The 26374-nt window shown below is 51.3% G+C and overlaps 2 protein-coding genes across 8 annotated transcripts; one reads left to right on the top strand and one right to left on the bottom strand.

The window, feature by feature from the left end:
• Nucleotides 1–276: 276 nt before the first annotated feature.
• On the bottom strand, nucleotides 277–16890 carry PLD3 (phospholipase D family member 3). Of its 4 annotated transcripts, XM_074219070.1 has the most exons (13): nucleotides 15890–16042; nucleotides 11299–11438; nucleotides 7446–7534; nucleotides 7270–7332; nucleotides 6917–7062; nucleotides 6452–6632; nucleotides 6034–6154; nucleotides 5826–5953; nucleotides 2060–2260; nucleotides 1764–1903; nucleotides 1473–1638; nucleotides 1136–1235; nucleotides 277–1037 (listed from the first exon to the last, which is right to left on the bottom strand). In XM_074219070.1, the coding sequence occupies exons 3-13, from the start codon at nucleotides 7470–7472 to the stop codon at nucleotides 850–852; spliced, it is 1461 nt and encodes a 486-aa protein (XP_074075171.1). In that variant the 5' UTR covers nucleotides 7473–7534; nucleotides 11299–11438; nucleotides 15890–16042; the 3' UTR covers nucleotides 277–849. The 4 variants fall into 4 exon arrangements, with proteins under 4 accessions (XP_074075171.1, XP_074075172.1, XP_074075170.1 ...); XM_074219071.1 differs by lacking the exons at nucleotides 11299–11438; nucleotides 15890–16042 and adding an exon at nucleotides 16803–16890; XM_074219069.1 differs by lacking the exon at nucleotides 11299–11438.
• Nucleotides 16227–26374, top strand: C1H19orf47 (chromosome 1 C19orf47 homolog). 4 transcript variants are annotated; one of them, XM_074219077.1, is made up of 10 exons: nucleotides 16227–16333; nucleotides 18124–18184; nucleotides 21224–21311; nucleotides 21390–21504; nucleotides 22260–22341; nucleotides 22828–22965; nucleotides 23299–23451; nucleotides 23799–23869; nucleotides 23972–24314; nucleotides 25301–26374. In XM_074219077.1, the coding sequence occupies exons 2-10, from the start codon at nucleotides 18166–18168 to the stop codon at nucleotides 25396–25398; spliced, it is 1107 nt and encodes a 368-aa protein (XP_074075178.1). In that variant the 5' UTR covers nucleotides 16227–16333; nucleotides 18124–18165; the 3' UTR covers nucleotides 25399–26374. The 4 variants fall into 4 exon arrangements, with proteins under 4 accessions (XP_074075178.1, XP_074075177.1, XP_074075175.1 ...); XM_074219076.1 differs by having other exon boundaries at nucleotides 22831–22965; nucleotides 23972–25390; XM_074219074.1 differs by having other exon boundaries at nucleotides 23972–25390.

Genomic DNA, 26374 nt, shown 5'->3' with positions numbered 1-26374 from the left:
ATTGCTACCAATATTACTTGACCTTGGGCTAGATGACCTCTGACCCTGCTTGTACTAACTCTTAAATAGTCCACCCATGTTAAAAAATACGTAAAAAAATACTGTGCCCACACCAACATACAGCTTGTTCATGCTAATTCATACTGTTCCCCCCACCTCTGCCACCACCCTGACCTAGGCCCATGAAAATCTGGAAATGCCCATGCTGCCATAAACCCACACAGTCATATACCCTGTGGGGTGGTTTGCCCCCCCAGAACTGAGCAGACACAAGGCTTGCCTCATTGACATTTTATTCTTTTGGGATTCTGAGCTGCAGATACAGCTCCAATGGTGGTGATTGTTCAAGGGGCAGGGAGGGGGCAGTCACCAGGAGGCCCTTTCCTAGGCCCTGTTTCTCCCCTTCCCTTCATTGTGAGGTACATTCACCCCCCAGAGGGCCCATCTGCCCCTCAATTCTACAGCCTCCAGCTGGCCCTGGCCAGGCACTGCCACCCCAGCTCTGCCCAGGTTCATGCCCTTGGCTGGCGAGAACATCAGGTCAAATAGCCTGTCTGGGTTTCTGAGGCAGAGACAGAGATGGGAGGGAGACACAGGAGAAAGACACGGGGGAAAAGATGGAAATCAGAAAAATCCACACAGGCAGAAACCTCAAGAGACAGGAAGCCACAAAGACTGACAAGATAGCCACAGACACTCAAAGATGGCAGAGACCGAGGGACAGGGGGAGTCAGCTTAACACAGGAGCAAAAGGATGACGAGATAACCAGGTCAAAAAGACACCCCACGGGGGGCTCCTGGGCAGAGTCCAGGAACCTCAGATAGCAGCGGGCAGGTGGGACAGGATGCTCACAGCAGGCGGCAGGAATGCCCCTCAGCCAGGCCTGGGCTATCCAGCGTGTGGCTGTATGGGGAGTCCCAGTCCCGAAGGAAGACGGCTTTGAGTTGCGTGTGGAGGCCCGAAGCCTCACTCTGATTCACCACCAGGGCCGAGCCTGCAGTCTGGGTGAAGTAGTTGCCCGACCAGTTGGACGTGCCTGAAGGTGGGGAGCAAGAGGGTCAGGAGGATGAGCTCCTAGTCCGGGTGTCCAGGAGTGAGGGGTACAGTGCAGGGGTGGGGCATTGATCCACTCACCCACATAGGTCGATCGGTCCGTCACCATGTATTTGTTGTGGTTGACGCGAGCATAAGGGATCCGGGCCTGTGCCTCAGTGGAGGGAACCACGAAGAGCCTCTAGGGATGGAGAAAGGCCCAGATTCAGCAAGGGATGGCTGGGAAGGGTATTGGGATGGATGAGAGGGGAAGCAGGGAAAGAGGGGTGAATGGGGACAAGGGAAGAAGGTGAAAGATGGGGAGGTAGGTGAGGAGCTGCAGACAAGGGCTAGGGACAAAGGGACAGGATCAGAGAGGGTGGAGGGTGAAGGGCAGAATCAAAGGAGCAGGAGATGGCATCAGTGAGAGTCTCCTTACCACTTTCACATCGTAGTGGGTGTGATTGTCCTGGAGGGCCGCCAGGGAGAGGAGGAAGGGCCGCAAGGCGGGCTCTGAGTGGCTCCAACAGCTCACCAGAAGTCTCACTTGAACCCCTCGCTCACAGGCGGCTCGCCGGAGGGCATCGTCAATGGCTGGCCAGAACCTGGAGAAGGGTAGTGTGCCGACTTGGGGCCTTGGCTTCCTTCTCTCCCTCACCCCTTTCCCCATATGGCCTCATCTCCCTGAGACAAGCGTTCCCTCCACCCCTAACCTGGAGACCCTACGCACCTTCGAGGGTGGGAATATTCCATGATGGGAAGGTAGTTCATGACAGCAACATAAACAAACTGTCGGGCATCATTCACCAGGCTGAGCAGAGCACGCAGGTCCGGGGTGCGGCCCCCTCCACACAGTGATGGGGGAGCGCTCTGGGGGTCAAGGAGAGGATCAGTACTCCTTCACCTCTCTTCCCCTCCCCCGCCACCCATCCTGGACTGGGGTGTGAGAAGGAGGGGAAAGATGGGCTGGGAAGCATGGTCACATCTTGGCAGGGGGGTTGGATGAGGGTGGGATGGGCTCCTTACTGAGAGGAAGGCCTGGGCAGGGGTCCCATTGAGATGCAGCTCCATGGGGGTCTCCAGATTGTAGTGGGTGGTGTAATTGTCCGGCCAGGGAGAAGGGATGCTGCTGTCCGGCTGGCCCAGATACCAGTAGGCCTCAAACACTTTGGCCAGGTCCTGGGCCAAGCAGCTGCAGTTGTAGACCACCACCCCCAGCTCCTTCACCTGCAGTAGGGATGCAGAGAGCTCAGGGAGCAGCCACCCTGCCACGTCAATCCCACGCTCCTTTTGCCTAATGGGGGGGGGGGGGAGGCAGTCTCAGCCTTAGGCCTCACATGCCCATAGGAAATACACAGAGCTGTCCAGAGCTCAGGATCCTATCTAAAATTAGGTGATATTTGTGGTTCCACTCCAGAGGGTCCTTAGGATCAGAGATCTAGAGATGTAAAGAACCACAGAGGCTACTGAGACCGACCCCCCCTAATTTTAGAGATGAGGAACCCAAGACCCAAGGGCGCTAAGTAATTTGGAGAGGAAAGTGCTGATGGGAAGCCCCCATGCCCCTGTCAAAACAGAGGGAACTCAACAGTTATGTCTTTGTAGGGAGAACAAAGTACCTTCCCTCCTGGCCTCCTCTCCACTTTTTGTCATTTGCACCAGTGAAGTGAGGCCCAAGGGGGGGGAGCACCCAGGAGTGGACCTAACATGCTGCAGAAGTCCCGGTTCTGGTAGGCACTGTCACTGCCCCTAAGGGGCCAAGGCCAAAGAGAAGTCAGGACAGAGAGAAGGCTGAAGGATGGGTAATCCAGGGGACTTGGTGTCAGAATGCCAAGGTTGAAGACCTGGTTTTACCTTAATGGCTGAGCAAAAGCAGGCCCCAAACCATTCTGGGTCCTGGGTGCAGAAGGTTAGAACTGGATCTGGTGTCAGGACCTGAGTTCAAATCTAGCCTCAGACACTTAGTGGTAAACAGTGTGACCCTAGGCAAATCACAACCTCTGTTTGCCCCAGTTTCCTCCTCTGCAAAATAGGGGTATTATCCCTATTATTATACAGCCCCTATTTCCCAGGGCATCATGAGGATCAAGTGAGAGAATGATTAGAGCACTCAGCTCAGGTCCCAGTAGGACTGAGGGTATATGGAGACATTAGCCATCTCTACCTAGAACAGTTTGTGAGGTAATGTGTGTAGGATGGACCCAGGTAAGGAAGGCCTGGCCTTGTGGGAGAGCTGTGTGTGAGAGAGTTTGTGAGTGTGAGAGTGTGTACATGCGTGTGTGAGAGGGCATGTGTATGTGTATAAGAGTGTGCCACAGAAGTGTGTATGAGTATGTGTGAGAAAGTATATTGTGCGTGGCTGTGCACATGTGCGAGTATGTATGTATGAGGGTGTGCACACACATGTGAGTGTTGCAAGTGTACACTGTGAATGCATATGTGTGTGTCTGTGTTAAAGAATGTATGTGGGTGTAGGTGTGCCTGTATGAGGATTGCATATGTGTAGGTGTGTGTACGTGTGAGTATGTGTGGCTGAAAGAGTATGTGTGTGTGTGCATGTGAGCATAAGGGTATCTGCGTGTCCACATGTGGGTATGTGTGTGTGTACTTGGGTAAGGAGAGGGGGCTTCTCTAGGAAGTGTCTGTCCAAGGCCCAGGAGAGAGATGGTGGTAATGGCAGAAATAGTGTCCTCCCTTGGCCCCCCAGGATGATCGAACTTGCTGCTTCACTGTCACCCTCATGGCGGTGCCTCTGGGATCCAGAACTCTGACATGTGCTCAGTTCTCCTGAGCTCCCCCACTCCCCACCCCCTATACCCTCTATATTCTCACATGTCTTTGAGTCTTGGACTGATACCCAGCATGCAGAAGGGGTTTGCCAGTTGTGTCCTGACTTTGGGTCCAAGTCACCTGGATACTTCAATAAACTGCCCCCTTCTTGGTCTCTCTACCAGATCCATCACCATTTCCCAGCCTTCCCTTCCCCCCATTTCTTACACCCTCTTTTCACTTCTCTTTCACATTGTCTGTGTCAGAGATCTCATCTGCTCCCATAGATTCAGGTATTCATATAGCCGATCCAGCTTAACAAACCTCAAACCACCTGGGGTTGTGGTGGGCTCTAGGTGCTTCAATCAATACATCTAGGCCTAATCATTCTTAGCTTAACTGTTGGACCTCTCCAACTGGACAACCCAGGGTCACCTTCAACATTTCCACAACAAAACTGATCGTGCAAATGATTCTTCATCCGCCTTGTTCCCATTGACTAAGGATGTCTGCCAAAGCCCTATCCTAGGTCCTCTTCACTTTTCTTTTTTTTCCTTCTGTACTTGGTGATCTCATCAGTTTCCACAGGTCTAATTGCCATCCCCAAGGGAGACAACCCCCAAAGCCAGGTTCTCTCCTGAATGATGGTCCTGTATCATTTGGCCATCTCTTTGGGCAGGTGTCTCAAACTCAACATACCCAAAATGGAATCCCTTGTCTTTCCCTCCAAACTCACTTCCCTATCACTATTGAAACCCTTCTTGGTTACCAAGGCCAGCAATCTTGGTGGTAATCTCAACTTCCACACTCATTCTAAGTGTTCAATGCACAGCCACAACCTTCCTAACACCTCTGTCTATATCCCTTCTCTCAACTCACAGTTGCTATCCAGTTTAGAATTTCATGGATCAGATCACTTCTTACCAGAAGGACTGCCTAAAAAATATACCTAGCTAGTTATTCACATATTGCTTCTCCTGTTAGAATGTAAGCTCCTTGAGGGCAGGGATGGTTCATATAGAGTTTTCTTTGAATTTTCAGCACTTAGTAAAGGCTTGTTGATTTCTGATGGATAAACCCAGCCCTCCTCCAGGCTTCCCAATTTCTCTTGACAGCCTCATCATCCTTCCAGTCCCCAGGTTCAAGACTTCTGAGTCCTTCTTGTCTCCTCCCCATCCCCAATTCTATCAGTTGCTAAGCCTGGCAGGCACTATGTAACTTAATAAATCTTTATTGATTTTTGACTGAAGTCTGGCTGACTCTACATCCATTCCAAAGCTAGCCCTTTTTCTGTCCTCATTCAGCTGCCATCTTGCTTTAGGCCAGCATTACCCCTCACTGGCCTCCTAACTGATCTGGCTTCCAGGTTCTCTTCTCCCCATACACCCTCCACCCAGCAACTGCAACAATGTTCTGGAGGCACAGACCTGACCCTGCTCCATACCTATTCAAAAACTATGCGAATAATGCCATACAGCTTCTACTAAACTCTTCACCTTGGTACTCTACCATGTGGCTCTAATTTAACTTTCTTTTATTTCTTATTTCATAAATTCCCTTCATGAACTCTCTGATGTAGCCCAAAGATGAGGAGCTCCTCTTGACCCTGATGTGTTTTCTCACCCTTATGCATTTCTCTAGGCCCCTGCTTCATAGCTGGGAAGCCCTCCCTCTCTCCCTTCCTCCACAGCTCAAGGATTTGTTGTTATCTCCCCAGACCAGCCTTCCTTAGTCCCAGCAGTGGCTTCCCCTTTCTCAAGCTATCTTGTATTAATCAAGAGATAAACATGTCATATCCCTCAAGGAGGATGGAAGCTCTGGGAGCCCTCCTGAACTTGGGCTGCCAAATGCCCTCTTCATTCTGCCACCTGATAAGATGATGGAATTAGGAATAATTCAACTAGTTGAGAGGCAGAAGGGAGATGAGGGAAGAATGCCCTCATGTCCCCAACAGTAACAAGCTTCCCCTGATTCCCCATGTCTTCTCTGCCCCCCAGGGAAGGCAGCTTCCCTAGCTCCATACCTGAGTCAGAGAGCGCCAGTCCATGTTGGCACTGCCAATGTAGATGTGAGTTTGATCTACCACCCAGAACTTAGTATGTAGGACACCATGGGTCAGTCTCTGCATGTCTACCATCCGGACCTGGGCCCCTGGGGAAAAGGAGAAGAGATGTTGGGACCTTCTTCCCTGGCCAGTCCAAGCTCCTACACCCCAGGTTCCTAATACTCACCACTCGTTAGAAGGCTCTGAAGGTCGGCCTGGGGTTGGGGGCCCCTGGGCTTGCTGACAGCCACACGTACAGACACACCTCTTGGGGCCAGGCTCTGCAGCTGTCTGAGAATCTCCTCGCCCTAGAGCAGAGGAACAAGCAAAATGCTGAGGGTGCCCTCTGATAGGCTGGGTGCCCTCTCCAGGTCTCAGTTTTTTGTCTATCAGATTAAGAGGTTGGACAAGAAGCCCTCCTCCTCAAGTGTCCTTCAGCCTTAACATCCCCTGATGTGAGATTTCAGCCAAGGGTCTGACCCATTGACCTTAGCCTGGCCCTCTCCCCCTTCACCCAGCTCTCTTGGTCCTGCTCCCCACATCAGCCCCTGCCTCGCCTTCTGCTCTCAGCCCCAAGCTGTGCCTAGGCAGAAGTAGGGGGACACCTGTTGGGCAGAAGGTTCCTGGGTCTGGGTGTCATTGTTGGTGAGAGTCCAGTAGAACGAGGCAATGTCCAGGCTGTGCTGGGCACCAGCCATCAGGTCTAGCCAGGCCTGGCTGATGGAAGGGTGGACAGGACCTTTGGGGAAGGTGAGGCCCTCAGGGATGCTCTCTACCAGGACAATCCTGGAGGTAAATAAAAAGGGGAAGGATGAGAATGTATAGTAACAGAGATTTTCCCTCTTCCCAGGCTCTTCTGGAAAGGCTCCAGTGGGGATGGAGGTGAGGTCTGAGACATCTCTAGCCAGGTTTTGCATAGGTTTCTGCATAAGCCTCTTTCTTAATGAATAGCACATGGTGCCTTATGCCCACCCTCCTGCATACGCATACACTCAGTTACGCACATCGGGCACCTAGGCTTGAAGTCTTTTCCCCCAAACCTGTCTCCCACCTTTCCCTGGGACACTCACTGGCAGGGATCCTCACAGATGGAATTGGGGGGTGACTGGGTCCTTTCTTGGGGGGTCTTGAGCCTGGGCCACAGCAGCAGTTGGGTAAGCAGGGCACCCAGGCCCATCATCACCAGGGTCATGACCAACAAGACCCATCGGACTTTCTGGAGGAAGGTGAGAAAAGAATGGCTTGCTGGGGAGATATGATATCTGGGGACATGGAGGCATCTGGATGAGTAGTGAAAGTGTTCCCTCTGACATCAGAGGATAGAGAGGGTGGTGTGTGTGTGTGTGTGTGTGTGTGTGTGTGTGTGTTGTGTATGGATAGAGGGGGACAGAGGGGTGGAAGGGCTAGGTTGTATCTCTTCTACCTTGTCTCCCGGTTTCCAGGTCACAGCAGGTGAGGGAAGCTGCTCCTCAGGACGTGGCTTCAACTATGGGAGAAGAAACAATTAGGTCCCTTCAAGGCCACAGTGTATGTGTGTATGTGGGGGGGGGGGCTTTGGAGCTCCTGGAATCTTCCCCCTGAGGTCCCCTGAATCCTCACCTGTTGGTACACTGTATGCAGTTTCATCTTTCTCAACTGAACCCTGGCAGGGCCAGATGGTGGGATGAAGGACGAGCTCTCTGTCCAAACTGCAGAAAGATGAGAATTTCACTGAGTAGTCACTGAGCAGGCCATGGGGTCTGCTGGTAGCATGCCCCCACCCTCCTCCCCTAAAAGGAGGAAATAAACTGGTCATGAGTGGGTCTTATGCAATTCTTGAGGTCTAGGGCCTTTCTTGCTGCCTTGAAGGGATGCCAGGCCAGAACCCAGAAGACAAGTCCTTATCACTTAGCCCTAGCTGGCCCTCTGAGGGTCACAAGTCACTTTTCTTACACTGTGCCCATTTCACAGATGGAATGGAGAGAAGCAGTCATTTTTGATGTGTCCCAAAGATGGTAGGAGCCAGATCTGCTGATCTGAGGAGTTTCTAGGAGGCCCCATTCCTTGACCCCCAATCCCTTCCCCAGGTTGGCAGGCTGGGCACAGCACCCTCTGTGACCGTCACACACCATTGTTTCCTCCAAGGGAAGCATGAGTGACAGCAGAAGGCCCGACTCCCCCACCGGCTGCCGCTGCCGGAGTCTGGTAGCAGCACAGACCGGCTGAGACAGAGAAGCCAGGTGTCTTCTCTGGAAACCAGTCTATAAGGCTGCCTACGTCACGGGTACATGGTGAGCCCCCCGTCAGTTCAGAGAAAGGAGGGGGGAATCGGAGGACCCCAACCCTTGGGCAGTGGGGGGATTCAGACCCCCTGGGCCAGCCCTCCTCTGCTGGCTGGCTCCAGTTATTCCTCAGCTCTCCCCGGAGGCCTTTGCTTGGGCCCAGCTCCTTCTTACCTGGAAGGAGCGTCCTTCCAAAGGTCCCTGAAAGCCTTTCTTCTCCCAAATTGGGAGAAAGGGCAGACTGGAGGCTCCAGAGACAGCAGAGCGGCTGGAGCAGTCAGTGGCTGGCCCCACCTCCCAGCAGCAGCAGCGACGGTGGCGGCAGCAACAACAGCAGCAGCGACAGCAGCGGCTGAGGGCGGGATCGGGGCCTGGCCACGCCTCCCTCTCCACACCACTGCAGACCTCAGCTGGGGCTGCAAAGGCAGTCAGCTCAGGGGAGTCCCCACCCCCGAGCCTTCTCTGTTGAGTTGGGAACAAAGCAGTCTGGAGATCCCAGACACTGGGCTCTCTCTCACTCTGAGCCTGGGTGGGTGGATGGGTGCGTGGGTGAGTCACCGTCGCCTGTTGTCTGTGTGTGTGTGTGTGATAAAAGGGGCTGGTGATAGGCAAGCAGGGAGGATGATGGGAGCTCCTGTCTCTGGGCCACCACAAAGGTTTGCCTCTGCTCACGGGAGGTATCTGAGGGCAGAGGAGTGATGGAGAAAATCCTCCCCTCAATAAGGAGTCTTTCCCAAGTCCTCTTTATTCTGTGGCCCTCCCTCTCTTAACTCATTGCTCCCCATTAGATGGGGAGCTCCTTGAGAGCAGGGTTTGATTGCCTTTTGCCTCTTTTCCTATTTGGCACTCAGTAGGCATTGAAGGATGAAGGCTAGGGGGCAGTTAGGTGGTGCAGTGGATAGTGCCGGACCTTGGAGACAGGAGAACCTGAGTTCAAATCTGAATTCAGACATTTAATAATTACCTAGCTGTGCGACCTTGGGCAAGTCACTTAACCCCACTGCTTTGACAAAAAAAAAAAAAAAGAATGAAGCTAGACTACCTGTATGATCCTGGGCCCTACTCTGGGTCTCAGTTTCCTCATTTGTCAAATGAAGGGGTTGGTCAGATGATCCCAAAGGCTCTTTCTACCTCAAAATCCTATGACCTCTCATTGGCCCTTAATAAGCCTCCAGTCTGGGTTTCTCCTCTTCCTTCTGTCTCCCCTAGCACCCCAGTATCAGCTTCCCCCAGTTTGGGGGGGGTCCTGGTGAAGCCCAAGATCCCCCCTCCCTTAGTTGCCTATCTTCTTTTTTTTTTAATTTAATTTTATGTTTTTTAGGTTTTTTGCAAGGCAAATGGGTTTAAGTGGCTTGCCCAAGCCCACACAGCTAGGTAATTATTAAGTGTCTGAGGCTGAATTTGAACCCAGGTACTCCTGACTCCAGGGCCGGTGCTTTATCCACTGCGCCACCTAGCAGCCCTGCCTATCTTCTTAATTAAGGAGATGTTATATTCCAATTAGCATTCAGTGTAAACAGATGCACCCTGTTAGCCCCACCCAAGTTCCTGGACCCTGAGAGATCCACCTACAAGGCTCTAGATGGACCTTTTCCCAAGGCAAATAGGAGGTTCCCAGGGCTAAGGGGGGAAACCAGCCCTTGCCATTCTCGTCTCCTCCCCCCTTTGGATTACAAGGTTCCAGCTTCAAAGTCAGAGTCCATCTCCCTTATTTTATCAACGAGGACAGAGATCAGAGAGGCAGTGATTTATCCAAGGTCACACAGACAAGAAAAGATACAGTCAAAATTTGATTCCAAGGTGGCTGGGTGGCACCGTGGATAGAGTCAGGAGGACCTGAGTTCAAATCCGACCTCAGACACTTAATAATCACCTAGCTGTGTGGCTTTGGGCAAGCCACTTAACCCCACTGCCTTGCAAAAAACTAAAAAAAACAAAAACTCCACAAAATTTGATTCTCATATGATTCCCACATATTTGCCATCACATCCCCTGGGTCCAGTTTGAGCCTTTCCCATCACCTCCTTTCCAAGAAACTCTGGATCTGAGTGAATGAAAACCCCAGCCAGGAGGCCCCAGGCAGAAAGGCCAGGGTGTGGGCTACTTAGTATTTACAAGGATCAAATGACACAATGAATGTGAAAACAACTATTTTGGAAACTTGAAGACTTCAGATCATATTTACTGTTGTTAAAGGAAAGCCCACTAGGTGGCACCATAGTGTTCAGTGTGCTGGACCTGAACTTGAGTTCAAATTCAGCCTCAGACACTTCCTAGCCTTATGACCCTGGGCAAATCACGTCACCCTGTCTGCCTCAGTTTCCTCATATGTAAAATTAGCCGGAGAAAGAAATGGCAAACCAGTCCAGGATCTCTGCCAAGAAAACCCAAAACGGGGCTAGGAAGAGTTGGACATGACTGAAAAATAACTGAATAACAAGCTGTGTTACTGGAGTAACATTCCCCAACACTTTGCCCCTTCGGGCCCTGGGGCACCACCCTAAGGAGCACCAGGGTGTGCTATATGTCTTGTCTCCCCTTATTAGAATATGAACTCTGAATCCTTGGATTGGCCCATGTTTCTATTTTCTAGCCTTAGTTTCTGGCATAATGTGTTTTCCTTCCTTTATGAATCTAGTGTGATGCGGCAGCCCTGAGAGCTATTTCAATCTTGGGCCATTTTAGTTTCTAGGAATAAGGAGAAGGTAGGGCCCACCCTATTCTGAGACATGTGCAGCAGTTTCCTTAGTGCTACATCTTATGAAGTTATTTGAGACTGGACCTGTCATTAAGTACCTGGAGGCCTTTCATGGGGACACTTGCCCAGTCTGGTTGGGGGGTGGGGCAGGAAAGAAGGGGGGACCGTGAGAGTGGCAAAGAGAAAACTCAGGCTTGGGGCCCATGAGAAGCTTCCCTATAAGCAGAGCTAACCAAGTATGCCATTGGTTTCATCTGGAGGGCTCAAGCAGAGGCTGGTAGACTGTTTGTTGGGGTGCTTTAGGGGGAACTCTTCAAATATGAGTTGGGCCCGCTTTCAACTTCTATGATTGTGGTATTTATTATTATAATTCTTAGGATGCAGTGATGACAGTTCGGTGCAGTCAGACAAGGATGCCTTAGTCCCTCCCCCAGCCTGTACCCAAGGGGAGGTCTTCTAGACTCTTCTCTGTCCCTCCTGTCCAGTGAATTACCTAGTCTGGATGACTCCACTTCCAGGACACACTCGGATTCCCCAACCAATCTCCTCACCCTTCCACCTGGTTTGGTTGGAGTCTCCTCCTAGTCATGTGACCCTAGGAAAGCCTGGATGCCAGCATCTCAGTTAACTCACCTAAAAAAAAATGGAGGGAAGGAAGCTAGACCTGCTCAACCTGACTTTCCGGGTGGCTGTGAGCCTCCTCTAAGATAGAGCTCCATGTAAACACTGGCTACTCTTGGTGAATTCACCATTTGGATGTGAGTAGGAAGAAATGGCCCTTGGGAGTCTGGAGCTCTGAGGTTGAGCTCTGACTCTCCATAGTCTCTTTGGGTAAATGATATCACCTGTGCAGTCTCAGTTTCCTTTTTGTGAAAAACAGAGCTAAGGACATTTACCTTGCACTTCTGGGATTGTGTGCATATGTGTGGGAAGATCAGACTGGGTGAAAGGGGATAGGAGAGGCTATTATCATTCCTATTCATCCTGCCGGCTATCTCCTAGATTCACGTTACTGCCTGCTAGGACATCTACACCCTACATTGGGATGTTGGCAGGTAGCTTACATTCAATGTGGTCAAAACACAACTCATCACTGTCCCAAACCCACCCTCCTACTGACTTCCTTAATTGTCCAGTCACTTTTCTCCTTCAACCCACCCAGGTTGTACCCTGGGAGGCCTTCTTGAATTTCCAACTCTCACATCCAATTCAATGTCGAATCTTATCTAACTCACCTCTATGGAATATGGTTATTCTGTGCCTCCCTTACACTTCTCTCTCCTCCCCCCTTGCCTGTTGGCCCTGGTACCAACTACTTTAATCAGTTCAGACCCTCATCCCCTCTCTCAGGCCTTCCTCATTCCCTTCCCTCCAGGCTCTCCCTATCTGATATTTCTCCTATTCTTTGGTGATTTTAGGCTAAAATACTCCTCTGGTTTTCCTGAAACCTTTGCCACTCAGCTGTCATCTAGCTTACTAAACTCATTTCATTTGACTCCTCCTATACCTCTTTGTTTTACTTAGACTGTTCCCCCACCATGCTTTAGAACAGTCTTGGCCCCAAGGAGGCAAAGATCTCTCCTCATCTCTGCCTTTGACAACTCTCTAGATTCCTTCAGAACAGATGGGGGTGGGGCACTGTCAGCCCTGTTTGCCTCAGTTTTCTAATCTGATAAATGAACTGGAGAAGAAAATGGCAAACTCCTTCAGGATCTTTGCCAAGAAAACCCAAATGGGGATGCAGAAAGTCAGACACATCCAAAATGAGTGACCAACAAAAATGGTTGCCATTCCCCTGGAGGGCAGGAGCTATCTGGCTTTTCTAGTAGACTCCCAGCTCCAAGCCCAGAGTTGAGCACATATGAGATATTGTTCATTATTTGTATCCCCAACAGGAATTTAAACTTGCTGAATGAAACTTTTGATAAATGTTGATGTTTAGCTCTTTCAGTCCTGTCTGACCACTGGAGAGCTTTGCCATGTCCTTCTCCAGCTCATTTGACAGAAAAGGAAACTGAGACCAATATGCTGAAGTGACTTGTCCAAGGTCACACAATTAGGAAGCATCTGAGGCTAGATTTGAAGACAAAGATTTTCCAGACTCCAGGTCTGGTGCTCCTGCTCTATGGCACCCCCTAGCTGTTGTGTGTATTGATAAAAGTAAGCAATTCTTGACTCTTCCCAAATTTGTGATTTATTTAATCAGTTATGTAAACAGAACTGGGTTCTCGTTGGCCACTCCCAGCTCTAGTCCTGGCAGAGGGCAACCCCACACCCCTCCCAGATCCCCAATCATTCATGAGCATCTGTCTATGCTCAACTTCCTAAGTTTGACAAGGCTCCTGCTCCCCTGCCCCCCCCCCCCCCAGGGGTACTTCCAGGTCACCATGAGGTGCAGGTGGAGGAGCCTGGGGAGGAGAGGGACAGGGTAGCCTGACTTGGCCAGATCTGTTATCTGAGTCAGGAGGTTCTGCTACACTGTAGCAGAGCAGAAGGCAGCAACATCTTCACACATACACATACACACACACACACACACACACACACACACACACACACACACACAAAGACAAAGGGTTATGGTTGACAACTGAGACTATTATTATCGTTGATATTCTACTTTGTTGCCAGGCCCTGTTCTAGTCTGACTCACTATGTGACCTTGGCAAGTCCCCAGGCTTCAGAGTGTGGGACCTTACCTATTTTCCAGAGGAAGAAACCGAGGTACCCAAAGTTAAGTGACATGCCCAAGGCTATACAAATAATAAAAGGCAGCTAGGTGGCACAACAGATAAGAGCACTGAGCCTGGAGTCAGGAAGACCTGAGTTCAAATCCAGCCTCAGATACTTACTAGCAGCCTGATCATTGACAAGTCACTAAGCCTGTTTGCTTCAGTTATCTCAACTATAAAATGGAGCACCTAATTTCCAGGGTCATTGTGAAGTTCAAATGAAATAATATTTACAAAGTGTTTAGCTGCCTTTGATTTATTAATTGTGATCCTAAGACCTCTTTCCTCCAGTTTTCCAGCAGCAACTAGCTGGAGCACTGAACTGGGCCCCTTTTAGGTGAGCACTAGGTAGTCCCCCATTAGAAGGTAAGCTCTCTGAGGACAGAGCTGACTGTCTAATCTGTATCCTCAGCACAGAACACACTCTAATTGCTTAATATAAATTTTCTTCACAGCTCTAGATGAGGCAGCCGAGAGAGAGGGACACAATAACCTAATAGTGGTCACCTAGCTAGGCCAACCCACTGTCCTCTATCTGGTGAAATGTCAGAACTGGAAGGTTCCTTAGAGAATATCTAGCCCAATCCCTTCTTGTTATAGAATAAGGCTTGGAGAGAAGTTCCCCTCTAAGGCTACCTCCCAAGGCACCAAACTAGTTCTTAAACTGGCTCAAACAAACCCTTTTTAGTGAGGGCAACTGAGGATCATAAAGGTGGTGGGGGTGGGGGGAGAGGAAAGCAAGCAGGCAATGGAAACAGTGGAAAAAATGCTGAACTTGAATTCAGTGGATAAGGATTCCTATTCTCAGAGCTTTCACATGTTACCTCTGTGACTTTGGAGAAAATTTTCTCACTTTAAGCTTTGGGCTCTTGTCTCCCACCCCATCCCCACCCCTACCTCTAAACCCAAAGGCATTATGGTAGTAGAAAGTCTACAAGATTGAGTCAGAAGACCTGGCTCTGAAGGCTGATTTTGTCTCTCCAAATGAGAGAGCAGTGAAACCCCTGTTATGTGCAAGAAGATACCTGCTAAGTACTAAGGATCTAAAAAGGGGGTGGGTAGATGGTCCCTGAATTCTCAAGGGACCTTCCCTTACAGGGAAGAATTACAGGGAATCAAAATACAAGGCAAGATCAAATGTGATGAAGTGAAGGAGAGAGGCAGTTGAAGTAGTCAAGGATCTTTGGATGAGGGAGAAAAAAGGCTGGCCAGAGGAGGCAGTATCAGGTGGGAAGCCTCTTGGCTTCCTTCCCATCCCAGCTTGGAATTCCTTTCATAGGAAGCCTTTCCTGATGTGCCTTCCCTACGTGATTATCTCCGATTCATCCTTGTTCACAAGTTGTTTCCCCCATTAGACAGTAAATTCTTTGAGAGGAAGGACTGCCTTTTTGAATCTCCAGCTCTCAGCACAAAGGCTGCTGTAGGAATTCTTCAGTCTCCCTGCCTCCCCCATCCCCCACTTAATAATCTCCAATTTATCCAGGGTGTCATTTGTTTGCAGATTGTCTCCACCCTTTGAGGATGAGCTACCAATAATCAATCAGTTGGTGTTTATTAAGTAGCCATGATATTTCAGACCCTGGGCTAAGAGCTGAGATGATAGAAAGAGGCAAAAGATAGTCTCTGCAGGTCCTCCCCCAGGAGTACACTCTAAAGGAGGAGATGAAGGAGCATACAAAGCAAGCTCTATACTAATTATATGGGAAATGATTAATAGAGAGAAAGTACTAGAATGAAAAGGAATGGGGAAGGCTTCCTGGAGAAGGGGGGATTTTAGTTGGGACTTAAAGAAGCTGGGGAGGGACTATCTCTGGCCTCAGGAGGCACACAGTAGACACCATACACATACTTTTCATTGTCTCCAACTTATCCAGTGTGTGGCTGTTTACCATTAGATGGTAAGCTCCTGGAGGGCAGGGGCACACAGTAGGTGCTATATACATGCTTATTCCCTCCTCATTTCCATTGTCTGTGTTCTCCCCCATTAGTTGGTGAGCTCCTGGAGGGCAGGGGCTGCCTCTGGCCTCGGTAGGCACACAGTAGGCACCACGGGCACGCTCATTCCCTCCCCACTCTTTGGCTGCTGCCCGTGGTCTCCCCCATTAGCTGGGGAGCTCCTGGGGGGCAGGGGCTGCCTCTGGCCTCGGCAGGCACACAGTAGGCACCACGGGCATGCTCCTGGGTGGTGGGCTGCGGCGGCCTCCTTTTGTCTCCCTGCGCTGAGGTGAGCATCTGGCACCCAGGCGGCGCTTAGGGGCGTGCGCTGGGGCGGGGCGGGGAGGCGCGGCCTGCAGGCCCCGGCCAGGGCCCCGCGGCCCCGCTCCATCTCTCCCCAGCCTCAGACTCACTTACCCGGGGCCGCGGCGGGAGCCAGTGATTCAGGCGGGAGGAGCGCACGCCCCGGCCCGGCCTACGGGGAGGCGGAGGGATCAGCTGGGGCGCCGAAGGCACGCATGCGCGCTAGGTCTCTCTCGCTCCGACTCCGCCCCCGAACCCTTGGGCGGGGCGCGTGCGCGCAGCCTTAACTGCCTGGGGGCGGGGCCGAGCTGGGCGGGGCCTCCAGCTGGGGAGGGGCGGAGCCTGTCGCGGGGCCGTCGGCCCGGCTTGGAGTCACGTGCCTGGAGGGAGGGGGCGGCGGCCGGCTCTATGGTGGCCGTGGCGGCTAGAAGGGCCTCCCTCCCGGGGAGGGCGGCTTCCGGCGCGCGCCGAGAGGGGCTTCCGGTCCAGGCGGGACCGAGGCGGGTCGGGGGGTCCGTTGGCTCTGGGCGGAGGGCGGGAGCCCGAGACCCGTGACAGGTGAGGGGGGAGCGGGCCCCGGTGCGGCGGGCGGGCGGGCGCCGGAAGTCGCCGCGTGACCCCCGGGATCGCGCCCCGGCCCCTCTGGGCCTCAGTTTCCCTCCCCTGTGCGGTGGCAGGGGGCGCAGAGCCGCTGCCCCGGGGCCCCGCCATCGGCCAGGAAGGGCCCGCCCTGCCCTCGAGGAACTGCCAGTCCAGTGGGAGGCGGGGCCGGGGGGGGCAGGCTGGCAGCTGACCCCTGACCCCAGCCCGCCGAGGCCGGCCCCGACCCCGGACCCCCCCTCCCCTCGCCCCCCCCCCAGCCGAACCTCTTAGCCTGTCAGAGTGACAGATCCCGGGGACCCGGGGACCCGCCCCCCCCCACCTCACAGTCTTGTCTTTAAATGCAGAAACTCAAATCCACAGGATTGCAGAGGAAGCAGAGCCAGGCCCAGATAGTCATCTCCATGGGGGACCCCCGGGCCTTTACCTGGGCCTCCCCTTACTGGTCTGTGAAAGGGGGCGCTAGCAGGCACCTTCCCCTCCGAGGGGCTGTGAGGGCAGCAAAGTGCAAAGTCAGGGCTGGCGGCCAGGGCGTCCTCAGCCTTGTGATGAGAGGCTCAGGGGCCTCGGACTCCTCGGTGAAGAAGCTCGGTTGAGAGGCAGCCCCAGGAGAGGGCGGGAGCTGGGCCAGCTCCCAGCCTGGTAGCCTTGGCTTCCCAGGCTACCACCTCTTCCTTCCTCTGGCTGGGGAAGGGGGCCAGGGAGGAGACATGGGAGCTGAGGAAAAAGGAGAGAGGGAGAAGGGTTAGAGTAGAGGGGAGACTAAGCTGTCTTTGGGGAGAAGGAAACAGACAGCAATAACAAGGTAAGGAAGGAGAGGAGGACAGCAGGACTACTCAGAAAACCTGTTTAGAACGTTCAGGTTCCAACCTGCTTTACAGTATCTTTGTATCTTCACAACAATAGCTAGCTTTCATTCAGCTTTGTAACATTTGCAACGCGTTTTGGTATAGGTTACTCATTTCACTCTCACAGCAACCCTGGGAGGTAGTTGCTATCATCCACATCTTACAGTTGAAGAAACAGAGAGCAAAATTAAGTGACTTGCCTAGGAGCACACAGCTAGTAACCGGCTGAGGCAGGATTTGAATTCTGATCTTTCTGGGACCAAGTGTACCACCTAACTGTCTTATTTCACTTGGTAGACCCCAAGCTTTTTTGAGGACAGAGATAGTTTTGTTTATTATTTGTGTTTTCGCCAGCACCTAGCAAGGATTTTGCTCATAGTAGAGACTTGATAAATGTTTGTTAAATCTGTTGGAAAAAAGTGGAGGCTAGTGAGAGAGGAAGGAAGATGGCGTGGTTATAAATGGGGTATAGAAGAGATGGAGGGACCAGTGTAAGAGGAATCCGACCAAAAGAGGAGAGGTAAGAAGTTAGATGGGGCTTGGAGCACAGTCATTAAGCCTTTATGATAGAAATATCCTCCTACCCCCCCCACCCCCTGTGACAATAATTTCAGGTCATCCTGCACTCTTTTGTCCCCCTTAAAAATAGCCAGGTCCTTTCCTAAAGGTGCCTGAGAATAAAGGTATGTGGGAAAGTCCTCAGAAGGGGCTTTCTGAATGTCTCCTTGGGGCTGGGGGGGAGGGGGGATTATTACACTGGCAGCGTAGGCCTCTGCATGACATGTTGACAGCTGCTCACCAGCTATTCCTGGGCTCTGAACCTTAGCCCAGGAATTCCAGCCCTGGGGAGGCCCCAGCCAGCCACCTCACACAAGCTTCTCATTTTTTCTCCCCTTCTAGGATACTTTGGGGAGCATCAGCTCTGTCGTGCTTGGGGAGAAGATGGTGTCGGTCACAATGGGTGAGTCTGCAGGGACCTCCCTGGACCCTTTCCACTTGAAGCAGGCGGTGGGGGTTGGGTTAGCTGTCATGTCACGCAAGCCCTGTTTGTCATAGTGACAGTGACAGCTGCTGGTGTGGGGCCTACAGGCCAAGGACTGTAAGCTCAGAAGCCATTAGGCTCCTATGAAGGGCCCTCTCCCCTTTCCCTGCCTCTATCCTAACTGCAGCTTGAATGAGACCCTCCCCCTCTGTTGCCTCTGAGCCTGAGGGGCCCCAGGCATAGTGGGCCTTCTCTGGGGGCCTGCTCAAGTGCCTGTGAATTGCCTGGCCCTTCTTCTACCAAAGTTCTCCTGTGGATTCTGGCCTCTTCTTTCTTAGGATGAGCAGGGTCTGTTGAAAATGTCAGGTGGGATTGGTGCTTTGTCCCTGTAGGCTCCATGTGCTGGAGCTCCTGGGATGTAATGCCTTCTCCTCAGCCCTCTAAAGCTGCCTTGGACCTCCTGGATCTCCAGGAACACTCAGCACTTTGGGACAGGGCTGCTTCCTGCTGAACCCTCCACCTTCTATGAGCACTTTCTGCCTAACTCTCTAGCCTCTAATGCCATTCTTGCTCTGAGCTGCTCTTCCAGTAGCAATGGGCCAGACACCATGCTTAGGACCAGGGTAAAGGCAAAAATACAGGCCTTGCCCTCAAGGAGCCCACATTCAGATGAGGGAAGAGAACTTGTAAAGAACTTGTGTGGACAGGGGATGGAAGGTGACATCCTAGAGAAAAGCCTCCAGCCAAAGCTGGGAGGTCGCAGGAAGGGCTTCTTGTGGTGTGAAGCCCCAACTGTTTGCTAGACATTAGGGTCAGCAGTAAGGATTCAAGGGAAAATCGAAGTTGTCCTGGCCCCCATCTATTCCTAGAATAAATATGAAGTAAATAGAAGGTACTTTGAGGAGGGGGTGGGTATTAATGTTTGGAAAATTACCACATGCTTCCTCCTGTAGGAGATGGGGGTTGAGCAGAGGATGGGCAAAAGGAGGGTTCTCATGAGGAGGCCATGATGTTCAGGGTGAGGAGGAGTGATGTGTAGAGAGAAGGTCTGGGGTGGGAATTTGAGTTGGAAAGCCCTCAGGGCCCAGGCTGTGAAGGGATCAGAAAGGTCAAACCAAGGAGGTTCTCTCTTGTCCCGCGGGCAGCAGAGACCCTAGAACTTGTCAATTGAAGGGTGCTCTGGTTTGATCCCCAGTGATTGTGTGGAGAATACATTGTGGTGTGCCCAACAGGCACAGGCCTGTCTGTCCTGGTGCTGGTCAGCTTGGAGTGGGGGACAATCTCTACTTCCTGGAGGTGGCCCCACTGGCCTCAGTCTGAACACCTCTGTCCTCTGGAGGCCGGTCCCACTTGTGGGTCTTCATTCTACCTATTCTTCCTAAATCATTAACTTGATGGATCATTCCATGGTAAAACCCCTTGTAATTGGGAATGAGGAAGAGAATAAACATTCAGAGGACACTGGAACAAGTGCTTCTTAAAAAGAAATTTTACATATAGCAGTTCATTGGATCTGCCAACAACCGGGGGGGGGGGTGCAAAGGAAACTGAGGCAGGCAAAAAGTCAGCTCTTTGCCCAAACTCACCCAGCTAGTTAAGTGTCTGAGGCTGGATTTGAACTCAGGTCTTCCTGACTTGAGGCCCAATGCTCTATCCTCTGTGCTTCCCAGCCTCCATGCTCTTAATTCTTGCTAACTAAATGGAAATTGTTAACTATCTTGTGTTATGTGTGTAGGTGTGTCCAATAGCTATAGAGACTCCTGGGTGCTCTTCAGAATCTTAATAATTTTATGCTGAACTTAATGAAATAATGTGAGCATTTATATATATACAGGTATATATATATATCTATATGTTTATATATCTATATCTATCTACCTATCTCTCTATATAAGAACAGAAAAAGAGGATTGAACCTGCAGCTCTGAATCTGTTTTTCACCGCTTGCTTTTCTTTTTAAATATGTCATAAATTTCAGTCTGTCACTTTCAAAGCTGTCCTACTTGTCTGGGATTCTTCCTGGCCTACTTTCTGTTCTCTTTTTTGCATTAAAGAAATTCTTCTATGATTTTTTTCTTTCTTTTCTTTTTCTTGCTCCCCTGTTCCTAACTCTACCCTCCACCCTACTCATAAAACAGGGAAAAAAATCAAACAAATGCAAAACTCTTGCAATGAACAGGTCAGGCTGCCTGCTCGGGTGCTACGCTGTTCAGAGTTCTTAAGTCTTTGCTACTTGATTTCTTTACAATATTATGTTACTTTGTTACTTTGCATTTAGTTTCTCTGAAACCTTGTTTCTTAGGGTGAATCATATTCCATTGCATTCATATACTATACTTTGTTTAGCCAGTCCTTCATGGATTTGCTACAACCATTCCCCCACTCCTCCCCCGCCCCATTCTCTTCAGAGAATAGTGAAGATGGTGCCCTGTGAGGGTTCGCTAAAGTAGCTGGGTGCCTGTAGAAGGGAAGACTTAGAAGGAAGAAATATGAAGGGGTTTCTAAGGACACAAAAGAATGTCAGGGGAGAAAGACTAGCCTTGTTTTGCTTGGCTCTAGACTATCCCCCAATAAAAGAGTGGGTAGAACTCACAAAGAGGCAAGTTTAAGGTGGAAGTAAGGAAAAACTATTAGGCCTGTCCTAAAGTAGACTACCTTGGCTGTGCCTGAAGGTGGTCGGCTCCGTTCCCCAGAGGGCTTCTTGGATAAAAGGGGGCCACTTGTGGGGAGACATTGTGGAGCCCATCTTTGTGAAGTTCCACATTGGAGGAGATGGTTACTGCAATATAATTCAATGTTGACATTCTGTGACCTGCTCTTCATGACAAAGGAGGGCTTTTTGGTGGAATGAGGTATGAGTATTTATTTGGGGCTCAGCTAGGATGGGGTCATTTCCATGTCCAAAAGACTGAGTTTTGTTATGAAGAAGGAGCTGGATGGCACAGGAACCAGGGCACATGGTTGGAGCTAACCAGATGGTAGAATTGGTTCTCTGACTTCCTTTCTGTCTCTCCATAGCTACGTCAGAATGGATCCAGTTCTTCAAGGAAGCTGGGATCCCCCCAGGGCCTGCTGTCAACTATGCAGTGATGTTTGTAGATAACAGGTAAGGCAATTATGAGCTCTAGAGCAAGAACCAAACAAAAACCTGTGTTCTCTGCTCACTGCCCAGTGTTCCCCACAGAATCCAGAAGAATATGTTGCTAGACCTGAATAAGGAGATCATGAATGAGCTCGGCGTGACTGTGGTGGGTGACATCATTGCCATCCTCAAACATGCCAAGGTGGTGTATCGCCAGGTGGGTGTGCCTGCCCCCAGTGGGAGGCTTCTCATTCATTGCAACTGAGGTAGAATGGTTCCCCAAGGGAGTGCAGCCCCTAACTCAAACTGTCCTTAAGGGGGATAAGAATCTGTCCTTATAAGGTATTCAGAGGAGCTGGTATGTCATAGAGGCAGAAGGATGCTTGGTTCCATTCCCTACTTTTCTCAATCAAGGAAGCAGAGGAATGAGTTATACTAGGAGTCTTCCTTAGACTCTTTGCTGGGGAGACAGGTTGACCCCCTCCTTCCTCTCTTTACTAAGTCTATTAAGTCTCAACCCTTTTCCTAGCTTATATGGTATCTGACATCAGGAGCAAAGCATATGTCCCCCTTCCCCCAGCATTCAAGAAGGTGTAATCTTTGTCATTGGGAAGTCCCCAACAGGCACCCTTCATTTGGGCTTTGTGATATTCTTTAAGATTGGTGCCCCAGAACAAATGTCTTCATCTTAAGAGAAGACCAGGCTAGAGTGGGCTTTGTGGGATCACATGTGATCACATACCAGGAAACAGCAGAGGCCAGACAGAGTCACTGTAGCAGAGGCACTGACTGCCTCACTGGTGCCCCCTTATGATTCCAGATCCCACAGAGGCAGCGATTGAGCCTATGTCCCCAAATGATCCAGACTATTCTAGTTGTGTAACTGCCAGTGGCAACATCCCTTTGATCATTTAGAGACACTGTGAGGTATCCAAAGCCCCAAAGTTGCTCTTAGCTATCATTCTTTTACAGGATGTGTGCAAAGCGGCTGCTGAGTCCTTGGCTTCGAGTCCCAGCCACCTGCAGGCAGAGCTCCGGCGTAGCGCGACTAGCGGTGAGTTTGTCAGGTTTGCTGCTCAGCTCTTCTGAGAGCCAGACTATGGTGGTGCCCTCAGGCATATCACAAGAGGAGTCACCTTGGGTGCTAGGACAGCAGTGTGGGGTGGTATGATGGGGTTGGTGATGCCTGGCTCTGCCTCAGGAGCAAGGCTGTATTGGAGCCTCAGTTTTTTCACCTGTAAAAGGGTCACAGTCATCTTCATGCTACAGACTACAGGAATATCGGGAGGGTCCTAGAAGTTAGGCATGGATAGAAATGGCAGCCCTGTTTTATTGTTCTCAGTGGACATGAGCTGGAGGCTGATCCTCAGCACCCATTTCCTTGCCTTTGGGACTGGGGCTTCCCTTAAATTTCTCTGTTGCTCTACCTTAGCTCTTTAGAGCTTTGAGGGAGTCAGGTCTGGATCACCCAGTAGCTGCCATTCCCTCAACTCCTCTCTAGTTTTTGATGGTCTTGTTTTTTTTTTTGTCACTTCTCCAGCAGCTTCTCGGATGATTGCTAATAGCCTGAGTCGGGACTCCCCACCCAGCACCCCTGTCAGGCGTCCTGATGCCAGTACCTCCAAGATCTCAGTCACTGTCTCCAACAAGATGGCCTCAAAGCATGCCAAAGCTGCTGGTATGAGGGATGTGGTGTTAGAGCACCCGTGAGGAGGAGGGATGGAGAGGGGAGGGGTAGCACTAGTGCTTCTGAGGGGCTTCTGCCTCATTTGGGACCCTCTTACTGATTGTATCTTACTGATTATATCTTCCTGGAAAAGAAATATCTTCCCTAGAAAGAAATTCCAAGCCTTTGAGTCCTGTGAGTGAAATGAGATAGAAAGGGAAAGGGACAGTTTTCTGATTGTGTTTCCCCTGTTTGCAGTTTGGGAGCCCTTCCTTCCCCCCCATTCTAGAATGATTCTGAGGGTCCCTGTTCCAGATACCTGTTAGCACATTTCTTCCCTCCTAGCTCTGGACCAGCTTGAAGAGGAGAATGCTGCTGTGCCAGTGAAGCGGAGGCGCCGTGTAACTGCCGAAATGGAAGGGAAATACATTATCACCATGCCCAAGGGGACCACGCCTCGGACACGCAAGATCCTAGAGCAGCAGCAAGCGGCTAAAGGTAAGAGCAGGGGATCCCTCTGCATCTTGAGAGCATGTCCTTGCTGAGAGCCCAGCTAGGGTGGGTGGGCAGGGAGTCTGGCCCCCACCGGAATACTCCTTGATGGCTACGTCCTGAGCTTCAGGTGTGTTGATGTTGGAAGGATTATGTATAGCTTGGTTTCTTGTTGATACGTCCCACAATTTCGTTCAGCCATCCCTAGTTCGGTCCTGGATCCCATCTCTTCCCTTTGTTTCACATTCCTGCCCCACTCCCCCATCCCAGCCCCAGCCCCTGAGACCTGAGGATTGCCAAGGCTCCTCCATCAGCTCAGGGACTCCAGCATAGGGCTATGACTTCCCTCCCAGGTGTCCAGAGGACGTCTGTATTTGACCGGCTTGGAGCCGAGACCAAGGCTGATACGACAACTGGGAACAAGGTGAGATGGAGGGAAGGGAAATTCTCAGAGAGTTCTGTTTCCTCTCTTCCACATCTCAAATCATCCTTTATCTTATCAATGATCCCTTTCATTCCACTGCAGCCCACAGGTGTCTTTAGCCGATTGGGTGATGCCCTGGAGACAGATGAGGAGCGGGCAGCGGATAGTGATGATGATAGCTCCGTCCTGCAATACGCTGGAGTCCTGAAGAGGATGGGCAAGTCCTTTAACAAGGATAGCACGCCCCTGGGGGTGACCATCAAGGCCAAAGCCACCAGCTCAGAAGCCAAGCCAGTCCCAGCCACCCTTCGGCGCTTAGGGGGCAACCAGGGCCCCTCTGCTGAGAGGAAGCCAGAACCGTTGCCCAAAGTCAGCGTCATCCAGAGACTTGGCAAAGCCACTCTTCCCCCAGAGGCTCAGGACAGCCAAGTCACCAGCACAAAGAGTAAGTCCCCAGCTGAGTTCAAGGTTACCATAAAGAGGACCTTGGCAGGCCCAAGGGTGAGCAGCTCGAGCGAGGGCCATAGTGCACAGATGGACAACACAGGGACTATTAGTGTGTTTAAAAGACTGGGGCGGAAGACTGACTAACATTGCTGGGAGGGCTTGGAGAGCCATGTTGGAGTCCCTTGTACTGTGTCTGCCTTAACTCACACACCCTGCCTGCCCTCGCCTGGCCTGGCCCAGCCTCTGCCTCGGCCCACTGCTGTCTTTCCTCTGGGGCTCTCGGTTGCTTGTGTCTGCTTCCGTTGCCTTAGACATTCCTTTTAGCTCCCCTTTCCCAAATTGTACTGAGTCCTCTCATGAGAACTTGGAAATCTGGCCAGTGAAATATGGTGAAAGTGGGGAGCATCACAGAAAGAGATCCCGGTTCAGGCCAGCTATCTGGCAGCCTCCAGAACTGCTTCCACCACCGGGTATGATGTATATCATGTAACAATGTTCGATGGAGTGGAATTGGGAGCCCCCAGGGGAACCAGTGGGGCTGAGTTCTTGGGAAATTCATTGCTTTCTCGGCAGGACCCTTGGCTGCCCCTTTTTTCTAATTTTCCCTGACATTTTTCTCCCATTCTGCTGATCTTGGGGTTCCTTCTTCCAGGGAAGGTGACTTCCCTTCCCAGGGGCTTTTACTTGACCTCCAGGTAAATAGGAGAGTGCCCTATGCCCGAAATGGATAGGCCTTTTCTCTCAGTTCCTTTGACACAGCACCTGAATGGACTCTGTTTGGAGATTAACTCTGAGGTCTCTTGCAGAGATCCACCCACCCAGACCCCCCCCACATCCTCGTTCTGCCCCCCAACCAGTCAAAAGGGCCAGGAGGGAGGGTCTCTGGCTTCCTTACCCTCTACTGCTTGCTCTGGGTTAATGCTTTCAGTAGTTTTTCTCCTTCACACTTTTCGTTTCTCTTCTGTTTTCTGCCCCGGTGGGAAGGTCAGACTGCCCGCTGTCCTCTGCCCGAAGTGCGTCTATCCACGCCCTCCCTGCGCCCTCCCCGCCGCCCATGGCGCCGAGCTGTTAGGAACTCTTAGGAGGCCAAGGCACTGCCGGGGAGGGCTCTCCACCTTGGTGCCCGCTGGCCAGAGGAGCTTCACCTGGGCCTGTCTGCCTGCCTGCCGACAGATGCAATAAGAGGCCGCACAGGGGAAAGGAAACGGGTTTTCGTATATTTTTTGTGATTTTATTTTTCCCTACTGTTTTGCTTATGTGGGCAAGAAGCTCTTCACTCTATTTTTAGACTGAAAGTGAAATGCCTGAGGTGAGATGGGGGAAGGGGAGATAGGGATTGGGGAGAACTGAGATTTCTCCGAAGATGGCACCATCCTCCCGTGAGCTGGATTCTTTCTGGACTTCTTTCAGGAATGAGTGGAAGCTTTTGATGTGACCTGGGTTAATAAAGCTGGGGTCACCTTTGACAGAAGCCCTTGAAACCAAGTACTGCAGTCCATTTTCTGCTTTCTTTGCCCTCTTTTCTTGGGAATGTTTTATTTTCTCAATTAAAGCTTGGAGGTAGGATCTTTTCTGGGCAATGTTTTGCCCTGCCCTGGTGCTGGCTATGTCACACCGGGGTAATTGAGATGGGACTTCTGAGGGGGTCTCCCTCCACCTGATTTTGGGAGAGCCAGGGCTACCGCCAAGCAAGGCTCTTACAGCTTCTTCCCTCTCCTGTACTGTTTTGGAGAAGCCAAAGTGTATTCTAAGAACTAGAGTGCTAGATCTCTGTTGGATCTTGGCCTGAGGATTCTGGGGAAGGGGGGTGTCCTTGGCAGCCTAGAGAGGGAACAAAATGCCGGTCCTGCACCTTTTGGGTGGGCAGTGGAGGTGGCCACCTTGTCAGTATCAAGGGCATCTTTGAGGGGACTCACTCTGATCCCCCCCAAACCCCGCAAAGTACAGATGGAGAAACTGAGGCCCAGGGACACGAAAGGACCATTCCCAGGTCAGGAACCCCACGTGGGGCTGGATGCAGCTGGCCTAGGGTCAAGGACAGGGTTTTAGAGCAGCAGG

This window comes from Macrotis lagotis, chromosome 1 (genome assembly GCF_037893015.1).
Source record: "Macrotis lagotis isolate mMagLag1 chromosome 1, bilby.v1.9.chrom.fasta, whole genome shotgun sequence".
Taxonomy (NCBI): Eukaryota; Metazoa; Chordata; class Mammalia; order Peramelemorphia; family Peramelidae; genus Macrotis; species Macrotis lagotis.
This window is presented reverse-complemented; position numbering and strand designations above follow the sequence as displayed.

Bases quoted from the DNA above. Each gene is read 5' to 3' on its own strand.
- PLD3 (XM_074219071.1), bottom strand. From the start codon at position 7,472: ATGAAACTGCATACAGTGTACCAACAG. The intron at 7,333-7,445 runs GTGAGGATTCAG...CTTCTCCCATAG, and splicing joins TGCATACAGTGTACCAACAG to TTGAAGCCACGTCCTGAGGA. The intron at 5,954-6,033 runs GTGAGTATTAGG...CCTTTTCCCCAG, and splicing joins TCAGAGCCTTCTAACGAGTG to GGGCCCAGGTCCGGATGGTA.
- C1H19orf47 (XM_074219074.1), top strand. The intron at 22,342-22,827 runs GTGAGTTTGTCA...TCACTTCTCCAG, and splicing joins CCGGCGTAGCGCGACTAGCG to CAGCTTCTCGGATGATTGCT. The intron at 23,452-23,798 runs GTAAGAGCAGGG...CTTCCCTCCCAG, and splicing joins GCAGCAGCAAGCGGCTAAAG to GTGTCCAGAGGACGTCTGTA.